We start from the raw sequence: 13,713 nt of genomic DNA on the forward strand, positions 1-13,713 counted from the left end.
GACCACCAAAAGAGAACAGAAATTCTAGAAACAGACGCAAATACAGATGGAATTTAATATGTAAGAAAGGTGACATCTCAAACCAGTAGAGGAAAGACAGGTCATTTGATAAATGGATCTGAGACAGTGGAGTAGCCATCTAGAAAAAAGAACACAAGTTGTATCCATACCTCACACCTTACAAAAGGATAGAAAGGATCAAAGATGTCAACATAAAAAGAAGTCATAAAAGTTCTATGATGGGAATTGATTAACTATGAGTCAAAATCCCTAACCCCTAAAGAAAGATACTGATAAATGTATCAATGCATCTATACAGAAACAAAAAATTTCCATGTGAAAAAACACCATTCGGTGTTCTGTCAAAAGACAGATGGACAAACTAGTGAAAAAAAAAAATCTATTACATCAGGTTAATTTCACTAATGTTTAATGAAGTCCTAGAAGTCAAGAAGAAAATGACCAACACCTACTAGAAGAACGGAAAAAGGATATAACGAGTTTGCAGAAAGAGAAACTCAAGAGCTTTTAAACATATGAACAGATGCTGCTCAACTGAGTCATAAGAAAAATACAAACGAGAACTGGACTGAGATAGCCCTTTACCGCGTTAGCAAAAATGCAAGTTTGAGGGGCTGGCCTGGTGGCATAGAGGTTAAGTTCGCATGCTCTGCTTTGGCGGCCCAGGGTTCACAGGTTCGGATCCCGGGTGCGGACCTACACACCACTCATCAAGCCATGATGTGGCAGGTGTCTCACATATAAAATGGAGGAAGATGGGCACACATGTTAGCTCAGGGCCAATCTTCCTCAGCAAAAAGAGGAGGATTGGCAACAGATGTTAGCTCAGGGCCAATCTTCCTCACCAAAAACAAATGCAAGTTTGATGCCACTCTGGTGGCAATAACTATAAAAACTACTAACACACATTTCATTTAACCCAGGATTTCCTTTTATGAATATATCCTATAAATGCAGAGGCACATGTGTGAAATGGCATATGTACCAGGTTACTGACCACAACACTGTTGGTGACAGCAGTAGACTGAAAACCACCCAATTGCCTGTTGATACGGGACTGGGTAAATAAACTGTGGAATATCTCATATCCATATATGAGAAAGCTCCATATGTATTGATATGTAAAGATCTCCAAGACATATTAAGTGAAAAAAGCTAGGCAGCAAGGTATACTACCTTTTGTATATAAGAAAGGTTAAAAATCTGTATTCTTATTTAGTTTTACATGCACAAAGAAACTGTGACAGGACATATAAGAAATTAATAGTGGAGGAGAGGGAGAAGTGGGTGCAGGAGCTGGGCGATGGTAGAGATGAGACAAAGACTTTTTATTATAAACCTTTTTATATGTTTAAACCATGTGAATGTGCTACCTATTCAAAAAATCCCTCTTTGAAAATCACCTTCACTGCTGTTTAAAGTGAAGTGTGTGTTTTTCCAAATATTTGGCTTTTATTCTTGATTTTTCAGTAACATCTCATAGAAAAACTGGAGTCTCCAGGATAACCAAGAACCATAAACCTTCCCTAATGCTGATAACCTCCAGGAGACTTCCTAATTGAGATTTCTGCCTAAGTGGGAAATTTGTTTTAAAAATGCAGTTTTGCTACTTTCAAAATATATTCAATCACTAGAACTGACCTATTACCTAACAGAGGTTCTTAAGTCAAGGATCTGCTCTAGCTAATAATTTATAATTAGTACTAAAGTTACTGACGAGTTCATCATTATATAAGTTGTTCTCGAGTTGTCTCTATGGAGTTATTTTTACTTGATTTACCTGACCCAGGCCTTCATATAAATTTGTAAAACTCAAACCAATGCTCCTTACAGATAACACACCCAAAATATACAACAGACTTCGTAGTCCCTTTGTAACTATCAGCCTGTCTCCCCTACTCCCACCTTGCACTGAAGAACATTTCTTTTGTGACAATTAAGAGAATCTGTAGGGCCGGCCCCATGGCTTAGCGGTTAAGTGCGCGCGCTCCGCTGCTGGCGGGCCAGGTTCGGATCCCGGGTGCGCACCCACGCACCGCTTCTCTGGCCATGCTGGGGCCGCGTCCCACATACAGCAACTGGAAGGCTGTGCAACTATGACATACAACTATCTACTGGGGCTTTGGGGGGAAAAATAAATAAATAAAAAAAAATTAAAAAAAAAAAAAAAAGAGAATCTGTAAATTAAAGAGATCTTTCAAAATCACCTAAAATTCTATGCTCATAAAGCCTCCCCCCGCCTTATTTCTTTTTTTTTTTTTTTTTTTTGTGAGGAGATCAGCCCTGAGCTAACATCCGCCAATCCTCCTCTTTTTTTTGCTGAGGAAGACGGCCCTGGGCTAACATCGGTGCCCATCTTCCTCCACTTTATATGGGACGCCGCCACAGCATGGCTTACCAAGCAGTGCGTCGGTGTGCGCCCGGGATCCGAACCAGCGAACCCCGGGCCGCCGCAGCGGAGCGCGCGCACTTAACCGCTTGCGCCACCGGGCCGGCCCCTCCCCCTTATTTCTTTTACCGCAAAGATGACCAATGTCACAGGCATGTTTTCTAGGATAATCAGGTGTCAATTATGTCAATTTTAATTAGTTATTGTAAGTAACGTCAATTATTGAACAATTAAGTTTTTATGTTCCAGTTCTCTTGAGGCAAAATAACCTGGCTCCGAAAAGATCTTTAAAAAGTTTTAATTTTATAAGCTTCTATCTTAAAGAGTTCCTCAGAAACTCCATTAACCATGAATAAACAATTGCTTGAGACATAACCATACCTTCTTTTCGCTTCTTTTCCTTGAGGAGTCGAAGGGATGGATGACCCACAGTGCTTGGAGAATTCTTCTTCATCAGCATATATAGCAGTGCTGTGTAAGGGAGGGTCTACAAAAGAAAAAAAAAAGTACAAAGTCTGGCTGTTTGGGCAGTATTTATGTTTGTTCCCTTACAACGGAGTACAAAGCAGTCTTTGTTTAAATGGCTAACAAAATCAAAATCAGTTACACAGGCGACTTCTCAGATGATTTTAATCTCACTCCTCGACAATGAAAAATTTAAACCATTTCACAAATAAATACATGGATACTAATCAATCATACCCTGTATTACTGTACTTATATACTATACAGAAATTTTTTAATGAGATAAAAGATAAATATAAACAGGAGTTTGGCATTCTTTTTCCTCATCCAATGGAGTGTGACACACTCTCCTTGGGAGACCACTGCATTAGTTATAAACTCTAAGGCTTATTGGGTCACTCTCGTGACTCTATCACCTCACAAAGTGCCTAGCATAGGGCAGGCACTCAATATTTGTGAATGAATGAACCTCTGGGGAGGGATTCCAGTTCTCTCTCACTTCCTCTCCTCTCTATTTTACTCTGCATTGCTAGAGCCTTTAGCTAGCATAAAAAGTTAACTGGAATGAGGAAGAAGATAAAAAAGGAGACCAAGTGGCCTTGGTGGAAAGGCACAAAAAGAAGATGCTAAGAGGAGGAGGATGCTCCTAAAGAGGAGTAGGAGGAGAGACCTCAGCACACTGGGTCAGGCTCAGGGCAGGGGTGGAGAACTTGTGGGGAGGAAGGTAGGTGGCCAACAGCGGCGGAGTTGAATTGCTGCAGGGGAGCCTGCTAACAGCCAGGCAACTACTTCTTCATGCTCAAATTTTAGCATGATGGTGCAAATTTAAATGCCATGCTTTCAAATAAACAGCTGCTTAAATAATGAACATAACTGCACAATTTTAAAGTTAGTAATATACTTTGTATTGTCCTCAACTAGGCCAAGGGATTTATTTACTCTACTACTATGAATAACAAGGAAAAAAAGAGAAATAGACCAATCCCGAATCTCCATATGTAACTAGTCGTAGAAACTGGACTCTTACAACTCAACAATAAAAAGATAAATAACCCAATTTAAAAATGGGCAAAAGACTTGAAGAGACATGTCCTCAAAGAAGATATACCAATGTCCAATAAGCGCATGAAGAGATGCCCAATATCATTAGTCACTAGGGAAATACAACTCAAAACTACAATGAGATACCACTTCACACCCGTTAGGATGGCTATTATCAAAAAAACAGAAAGCATCAAGTGAGCATGTAGAGAAATAGGAACACCTGAGCACTGCTAGTGGGAATATTAAATGGTGCAGCCACTGTGAAAAATGGCATGGTGATTCCTCAAAAAATTGGATTTAGAATTACCATATGACCCAGCAATTCCACCTCTGGGTACACACCCGAAAGAAGTGAAAGCGAGGACTTGCACAGCTACTTGCACACTCATGTTCATAACACTATTCACAACAGGCAAAAGGTAGAAGCAACCCAAATGCCTATTGACAGATGAATGGATATATACAGAGGATAGATTATCATTCAGTTTTAAAAAGGAAATTCCGACACATGCTACAACAGGGACGAACCTTGAAGACATAATGCTAAGTGGAAATCAAGGACACAAAAGGACAAATATTGGATGATTCCTCTCATATGAGGTAGCTAAGTAGTCAAATCCATAGAAAACAAAAAGTTGGGCTGGGGGAATGAGGAATGAGGAACTGTTGTTTAATGGGACAGAGCTTCAGTTAGGATGAATGAAAAAGTTCCGGAGATAGATGATGATGGTTGCACGATAATGTGAATATACTTAATGCCACAGAACTGCACATTTAAAAATGGTTAAAACAGTAAATTTTATGTTATGTATATTTTACCACATACACAAACAAATGAGATACCACTTCACACCCATTAGGATGCTAGAATCAAAAAGTCAGATAACAACAAGCGTTAACGAAGATGTGGAGAAACTGGAACTCTCAGACTGTGCTGATGGGAACGTAAAGTGGTGCAGCCGCTTTGTAAAACAGTTCCTCAAAAAGCTGAAGTGGAGTTACCACATGACTTAGCAATTCCACTCTTTGGCGTATACCTAAGAGAAATGAAAACATATGTCCATACAAAAACTGGTACACCAATGTTCACAGCCCGATAACTCATAATGGCCAAAAACAACCTGAATGTGTATCAACTGATAAATGGATAACAAAACGAGGTATATCCAAAGAATGGATTATTGAGCTATAAAAATTTTTAGGAATGAAGTACTGATACTTGCTACCACATAGATGAACCTGAAAAATACTACGCTAAGTGAAAGAAGCCAGTCACAAATGACCACATAGTGTATGCTTCCATTTATATGAATAGGCAAATCCACAGAGAGAGGCAGTAATTTATGGCTGCCAGGGGCTGGGGGGAAGGAGGAATGGGGAGTGACTACTAATGGGTATGGAGTTACTTCTTGGGGTGATTAAAATGTTCTGGAATATTTCTAAGAATAGAACTACCATATGATCCAGCTATTCCACTTCTGGGTATTTATCCAAAGAACACAAAAACAGTAATTTGAAAAGATATTTGCACCCCTGTGTTCATTGCAGCATTATTCACAATAGCTAAGACTTGGAAACAATCTAAGTGCCCATCAATGGATGAACGGATAAGGAAGATGTGGAATGGAACACACAATGGAATACTACTCAGCCATAAAAGAAAAGATGAAATTTTGCCATTTGCGACGACATGGATGGACCTTGAGGGTATTATGCCAAGCAAAATAAGTTACACAGAGAAAGCCAAATACTGTGTGATTCCACTCATAAGTGGATGATAAAAACAACAACAAAGAAACACATAGATACAGAGATTTGATTGGTTGTTACCAAAGGGTACGTGGGGAGGGAGGAGAGCGAAAGGGGTGATTCGCACATGTGTACTGGGATGGATGGTAATTAGTCTTTGGGTGGTGAACACAATGTAGTCTACACAGAAATCGAAATATAATGATGTACACCTGATACTTATATAATGTTATAAACCAATGTTACCTCAGTAAAAAAAAAAACATTCTAGAGTAGTAGACAATGGTGATGGTTTTACAATATTCTGACTATACTAAACCACCACTGAATTGTACACTTTAAAAGAGTGAATTTTATGGTAAGTGAATTACATCTCAATTTTAAAATTATGTGATTTCTTTTAGATTTAGATATTTTACATTTATATTTCTTTTAGATAAGTAATTAAAACATTTTTACCAAGTCATAATAAAAGATGTATTCTGGTAATGATTACTTTTCATCTTACAAAATGTCCAACATTTTCTTGTATTAACAAAAAATTAGATTGAAAAATATTAGATGCCAAATTAAAAATATGTGAGAGGGTAAAAATGTTTTCAAAATTCCCTTAAAACTAATTCCAGCAAGAATGTCTGATCACTGCTGTTCTAGATGTGAGGGCACGTGGCACTTTCCATATCATTTCTGGCCTCTCGAATGGCCAGTGAGTGACACACTGACAGAAGCGGTGCCCTCTGGAACAACTCACAAAGTCCTCGTCAACCAGGTACCAGCCCTGCTTTCTTCACACTCCAAGGAACACCAGTGAAGCTCTCCCACCAGCTCTCCTGAAGCATCCTCTGCCTCATGTGTTCAAGAAAAGGGAAAATTCCCCCTCTTCTCCTCCCCAAATTAAAGCCCCTTACTGAATGACTTGACTGGTGGTATGGAGTGAGAAATAGATTTTATATTCCTCTTGTTACAGAGTACTATAATCGGTGTCCTAATATGACAGGCTTGTTGACAAATGCTACTAGAAGAGTTCTACTCTAATAATGTTTAATAGGGTTCTTAGTTCCAATGTACTTAGAAATGAGAAAAAGTAATTTAAACTATCAAGTGCTCCCCAGAACATTATATTCATATGCAGACAACTAATTTTTATATTTGAAGATATTTCTATATTTTTATTAGTACCTAGCCTATGTTGTTGCTTAAACTACTCTAAAGTTTTTAGGATAAATACTTAAAGTACTAACCAAAGGTTTCATAAGGTTCTTCATCTTTCTCATTTTCACCCAGCTCACCGATGCTGGAGGCATCAGAACTATCAGGAAAATCAAAGACATCAGGAGGCTTGTGCTTTTGGCCAGTTTTCTAAAAACGAATAAAGTCAAAGTCATTGAATTGGTTCTAACAAACAAGAATATTGCAAAGCTGATTTATTTAGCAAGGATATTCCTATCACTGCTGCTTAAAGAAGCGATCCTTAACACTTTCTGGGAGGACACAGACTCCTTTGATAATCTAAGGAGCAGTTGGCAAACTTCTACGAGGGACTAGAGAGTAAATATGTTAGGCTTTGCAGGCCATCGGGTCTCTGTTGCAACTATTCAACTCAGCCACTGTAGAGTGAAAAGCAGAAAGAATAAGCACGGCTGTGTTGCAATAAAACTTTATTTATGGACACTGAAATTTGACTTTTGTATCATTTTCACATGTCATGAGATAGTCTTCTCTTGATTTTACTTTAACCATTTAAAAATGTAAAAACCATTCCTAGCTTGCAGGGATGTGCAAAAACAGGTGGCAGGCCAGATTTTGTCCACGAGCCAAAGTTTGCCAACTCTTGATCTACGGAAGGCTACGGGCCCTCTCCCCAGAAACATGCCCATTTACCTGAAAGTTCCTCAACAGTTCTGAGGATGGACAGGAGTAAAGACTCCTGATTGAAGGAGAGACCACGGTTCAATATACTAAAAAGCCCCATGAAGTTTGCCACCCCAAATCCTAATGAAAGACCAAAACATACAGAAAAGGAGAAAAACTCCCACAGAAACTTTGGAAAATGTGGAAGGGTACTATTAACAGATAAGGAAATTCTGGAAGATATAAAGGAGATGGAATGAAACTGACAAACGAAACAAAAACTTTACCACGCACAGACCCTCTCTGAAGAAACGATTCGTGGAGTGTTTGGGGGTGGCCTGCCAAAGAAGAGAAGCCGACAGCGCTCCATCCTCCCTCCAGCACATGTGAGGCAGCTGCTTTCCAAAGGAGGGAGAAGACAGGAATGCTGAAGAAATCCAGCCCAGGCACTCTGGACTTTCGGCTGAGGGAAGCTGGGAGCAGGGCTGAAGAGCTCAGAGAAGTCCTCCCCAGGCACGCTGGGCTTTAGCCACCCAGGTGGAGAGCTGAGAGAAATCCATCCAAAGAACAAGCAAGCTAGGGCTGGGGTGGGAGGCAGAGCTGAGCGCAACCCTGCAGAGGTGTCCCAGGGATTCCCAGAGAGTAAAACAGCAGGTCCTCTGAAGGTTGGGGTTAGGGCAGCAGGGCGGGCAGAGGCCACGCAAGACAGAAGGCCAGGGGCAGGACAGAGCAGAGAGAACTCTCAACTCTCTAGCACCCTAAGAACAGGCACTCTCATACTGTATTAATGTGAATTTCCACTGCCAACCAGACAAGCCATTGGAAAATCATTTGAAATTAGCTACCAGGAGTGTTAAAGAAATGTACCTGCCCTTAACACACATTTATTCTAAGACTCTACCTTAAAGTAAAACTATAATGTGGACTAAGTGGAATATTATGAAATCATAAACAATTGTTGAAAACTATAGTAACACAGAGAAATGGCTAAAAATGAAACAAGCAAAATACAGAAAGTTGTACAATTTTTATATGATGTCAATTATCCAAACGAAAATAAAACCAACCTAGGCCCAGAAAAAGATGCAGAACACTAACAATGGTCCTTTTCTCCAATATGGTGGAAAAAGTGGGAGGAAAAGAGATATGCTTTTTCACTACACTAAAACACTGAGCTTACCAAGTAAAGTCTACGAAACTCTGAGGCTCCCACAAAATGTTAGTTATTTTGTATTGTCAACTATGAGAAAATTATATTAAAATATAAAAAGATAACTTACCTTTTTTGTGGAATGTGTTCTTCCCACAGTGTTCTTTGAATATCTCGCACTATTAAACAGCAAAAACACACAAAAGAATTAGGAAATATTTTAAAATAATTGGGGAAAACACCACAACTTGCAACTCTGTCCAAGTATTTTTTTTCCAAATCATATTCCTTACTAGTTGCAGTAATAAATAGTGTGTACCCAGTGAAATTCAGGTTATAGCAAAATCCTCTTAAAAAGCAGAATCCATATCTCACAAATTTAATTATATTTTTTTATAGGTCAAATCATATCACCAATGTATAAAACAGCATACTTTTCTCCCTCAAGGACATGGAAAACTCCTAACCGTGCTGTGAGGTCCTAATCAATAGCAATGACTGACTGTTTCTGCAGAATTGAGCAAAGGGAGATTCACGTTTACTGAGCAACCGACACCCGTTCTAACCCGTGCCTGGCTCTTCTACGTACATTTGCTCACTTAACTCTAACAATCCTATAAGATAGAAGGGAATCTCACACTACAGATGTATATTTGCCCAAAGCAAACACAGCCAGGAAGGAGGGCAGCCTGAACTAAAATCTGCATCAGTTCAAGTCCAAAGCCACTCTCTTTCCCCTCCTTCATGCTCCCTCCCTTGGGCACAGGATAAAAAGAAAAAGTTGCATATCTTCAACAAGCTTAAAGGAAACAAGATGTAACAATAGCAACTAGAATAAAAATTGCAAATAAGAGGGCAGGAAATTACATTGTCAGTGAATATGTGTTGAGTATCCTCTGTGCACCAGCCATTGTACAAGAACAGTGGGATGCTCTATAATACCGTACAGAGTCCTTGACTTTAAAACAGGCCACGCAGACATCCATTTGTAGACAGCAAAATCAGTTTCATGTGTTTGAACCAATATTTGAATAACTTTTTATTTGATATAATTTCAAACTTCCACAAAAGTTACAAGAACAGTATAAGGACCTTCTGTATACCCTCTACCCAGGCTCGTCAATTGTCTACACTTTGTCTCATTTGCTTTCTGTGTGCAGATGTGTATGGTAAATAGAGACACTGTGCACCTTGACCCCTAAATGCTTGTCTTTCCTAAGAGGGCATTATCTTGCCTAATCACAATATAATTTCCAAATCAATAAATTTAACACTGATATGATTAATCTACAGTCAATATCAAAATGTCATCAACTGCCCCATAGTAAAAAAAACTTTAAGGTTTTTTTCTCCAGCATTTTAAAATCAGAAATACAAGAGAATATAAAATATAAGACTGAATTGGACATAATGTTTTCATGAAACTTTCGTTTTATTATACATGTGTGTGTATTAATTGTGATATAAAACATCATTATTGTGAATCACAGTAAAAAAGTTGGAAAATTGTTTAGAGCAGTGGTTCTCAAACGTCAGGCATGAGAAACACCTGGAAGGCCTGTTAAAACAGATTGTTTGGCCCCATTCCCAGAGTATCTGATTCACTAAGTCTGGGTTGGGGTCTGAGATTTTGCATCCAAAGAAGAAGGTAGGGCAGGTATTAATTTTATGGCACTTATGATTCTCGGGTTCAGAAAATTTAAGTGACTTATCAATGGTCACACAGCCAAGTAACAGAAATGGGACTAGAAACCAGACTGCATAACTTCTTAACCTAAACTCTTTCCACTGTCCCTTGCCTTGTCTGTGCTCAAAGAAATGGTCAAGTTTCCTCCTTACCTTAGGCTAGCAGCACCATGAGGCTTCCAAAAGATGGAAACCTCTGTGATACTATCTGTAAAATTTTTGGTGTAGGTGCACCAGTGGGTTTGGGGGGAGGGATGAACAGATTTCATGAGTCTTAAAGGCAAAAACGCTACACGTATGTATGGAGAGAGAGAGAGAGAGACAAAGAAAAACCACTGGCAAATCAGATAAAGTTTAACTCTTGTCAGCTGATGTTCAAGGCCCCTATATTCTCTTCCAATCCTCCTCTCCTTTGGGGGAGTCTTCATTTCTTCTCCACTGGCCGCAGGTGTCTAGTGGGTTTACTCCACCTCCCTGCTCTGTCCTGTTCCAGCCTTTCTTTTCCCTATGCTTTCCACCCTCACGCCACATCCACAAATGCCACCTTCTCCAGGCAGTCTTCCCACAGCCCAGGAGGAACTCCTCAATGTAGGATCTTGTGTACCGACCACAGCAAGCAGAGACTCCTCCGGCCTAGACCAGTCTGGGCCTTGGACGCGCTCCAGACACCGCCAGCAGGACATTTGCCAGTGAATCCATGAAGAAAATATTTTAGGGAGCAGTTTTGCAACCTATTTTTAAATGCATGCCCTGCTTGATTAAAATAAAAAAATTTTTGCTTGATCCATACTGGAGTGCCCCTCTTAAGAAGAACAAGTGGCAGCTTGGTGCCCCCGCTGATATCTGGTTCAGCTTTACGATCTGTGGTTGGTGTTATCAAAACAACAGCGTCTTGAAAATACGAATACTGAGTACCAGCCAGAGTGTAAACGTCACTAGAACGGAATGTCTGGCAAGCAGTAGGCACTCGAGTAATTGTTGGATACTTTGGTTCAAACTATTTTTAGTCCCCTTTAGACTACACTCACCCACACAATGTAATGCTAACACTAGCTAACGGCACAGTCTAAACTGTCACTCCTTTAAGCCTCACGGTAATCCTATAAAGTTGGGACTATTATCGTTCCCATTGTACAGACGTGGGAACCGAGGCCCTGAGCCATGAGTCACTCGCACTAGTCCCACAGCAGCAGAGCCAGGGAGCCTCGGCACGCAGCCCGAACAGCTCCGAGAGACACAAACCGCGGCAGGAGAGGAGGAAGGTCAAGCCGGGCTCCCTGCACTTACCCCGCGCGCCCCGGAGGCCTCACCCGCCGCGACGGAGCCATCCGAGCCGACCGCCCTCCGCGCCGGCGGAGACCACAAATCTCCCGCCAAACCCCGCGCCACCCCGAGCAGCCAATCCGGGCCGAGCTCGCGCGCACGCCCCCATGCCCCGCCCCCGGGCCGCGTCCCCGTGCTGCCCAAGACTCCACCCCTTCCTAGAGCGCGAGGGAAAATGCGGCCTGGTATATTGCAAAAGCGGAGCTGGAGTCCACGCCTTACAACCAGTGCTGGCGGTCCATGAGACACCAAGCTATGCCGGGCTTTCCCTCCCACCTGCTCCCCGCGCCAGTTTCCCAAGGCTCCAAAGGTCCTGAGCCGCTTGGCCCCGCCCTCGGGGGCGGGGAAGGGGGAGGAGCCAGTGCCGAAATGTCAGAGAGCGCTCGCCACTAAGGGGCGGGTCCAAACCCAGGGCGGGAGCTTCTGCTGCTAGGGCTCCTGCGCAGTTGTCTAGGGCAATGTATTGCCAAATGGACGGGACTTTGATCTGTTTTGTGAGCTTGGCATGTTGTTTTACCTCTATCCCAGTTTCTTCATTCGTTAGTGGGGAAGGCCCTTTCTGGAGCTAATATTCTCCCATTCTTTTCTTTCTGTTTAAAAACATATTGTTCTGCAAAAGAATGATGTTGGACACCACACCATAAATAAAAAATTAACTCAAAATGGATCAGACCTAAACGTAAGAGCTAAAACTATAAAACTCAGAAGAAAACAGGGCAAAATCTTCATGAGATTGGATTTGGCAATGATTTCTTGGATATGACGGCAAGAGCATAGTTTCAGATAAGGAAGAGTTCTGGAGAGGGATAGTGGTGGATGATTGTGAACAAAGTCAATGTACTTAAGTAGGCCACTAAATTGTACAGTTAGTTAAAAAGGGTTAAAATGCTAAATTTTACGTTATGTATATTTTACCACAATAAGAAATTATAACATATTTCCTGCATACAAAAGAATATAAATATATAATGTAATGAAAAAAAGGAGCACCTTTTGTACTCACCACTGGATTAGGAAATAAACCATTATCATTCCTTCCCAGGATACCCACACTTCTGCTTTTGTGTTTATCATTCCCATGCTTTTCTACCTTGATATATCCATAAGTAATGTATTAATTATTGTATGTTTCTAAACTTTATATAAATGATATTTGGTATATATTCTGCAAGTGCACTTTCAATACTCAAAGCTATGACTTTTAGATTTACCCACGTTGACGCATGTAGCTGTAATTCACTCATTTTCATTGTCTTTGGAATGCATTAAGTGAATACACCACATTCTATTTATCCATCCTACCTGATATGGATACATCAGTTGTTTACAGCCTTCTTGCTGTTACCAATAATGCAGCACTAAACAGTCTTGTTAAGCGTCTTGCAGGGCACATATCTAAGAGTTTCTCTAGGGATAGACTCAGTAGTAGTATTATTGCATCATAGGATAAAGACATTCTTGCTTTACATGATAATGCCAATTTTTACACATTGTGTTATAGACTGTATAATTTACACCCCAATCAGCAGTATATAGAAGTCCCCTTGGCTCCACACACTTGTCGATAATTACAATTTAGAGTACTTTTAAATTTTTACCTAACGAGTGAGTTGAAATTGTATCCATTTCCCTTAAGTTGATCATCTTTTCATGGTTTATAGATCCTGCCTGATTCCTCTTCAGTGAAATGCCTGCTCGCCCCACCCAGGAGTCATTTGGCCAGTGGCCATAGAGGAGTAAATCACCTTTGAGGTACCGAAGGGAGTTCCCCGCCGATGGGGAGAAATAGGGATCCTGGAGCCACTAACTGTTGTCACCTTTAAGAGAGTGGATAGTAGCTCCATTTCTGGGAAAGAGGTTGTAGTCAAACCTTGTGTGCTTGTGGGTCTGAAAAAAGAAACTACCCAATTGTTAAGACAGGAAGAGGGTCAGCACTCTGGATGGAAATAAAAACTCCACCCAAAGAGGTTTAAATAATAAGAGGAATGTATGAGCTTGTGTCACTAAAAAAGGTAGGAAGGCTCAGTTTGATCTA

The 13,713-nt window shown here is 40.7% G+C and overlaps 1 protein-coding gene across 2 annotated transcripts in view; it reads right to left on the reverse strand.

Annotated features, from left to right (window-relative positions):
• Positions 1 to 11,699, reverse strand: part of CENPU (centromere protein U) — a 44,218-nt gene extending 32,519 nt beyond the window's left edge. For both annotated transcript variants that reach the window (XM_058524981.1, XM_058524980.1), the window contains exons 1-4: positions 11,643 to 11,699; positions 8,800 to 8,848; positions 6,910 to 7,027; positions 2,792 to 2,897 (exon numbers count right to left, since the gene is read on the reverse strand). In XM_058524981.1, coding sequence (XP_058380964.1) covers positions 2,792 to 2,897; positions 6,910 to 7,027; positions 8,800 to 8,848; positions 11,643 to 11,683 — 314 coding nt within the window. In that variant the 5' untranslated portion in view covers positions 11,684 to 11,699. The remainder of the gene's footprint in view (positions 1 to 2,791; positions 2,898 to 6,909; positions 7,028 to 8,799; positions 8,849 to 11,642) is intronic.
• Between the last annotated feature and the right edge of the window lie 2,014 nt (positions 11,700 to 13,713).

This window comes from Diceros bicornis, chromosome 29 (genome assembly GCF_020826845.1).
Source record: "Diceros bicornis minor isolate mBicDic1 chromosome 29, mDicBic1.mat.cur, whole genome shotgun sequence".
Taxonomy (NCBI): domain Eukaryota; kingdom Metazoa; phylum Chordata; class Mammalia; order Perissodactyla; family Rhinocerotidae; genus Diceros; species Diceros bicornis.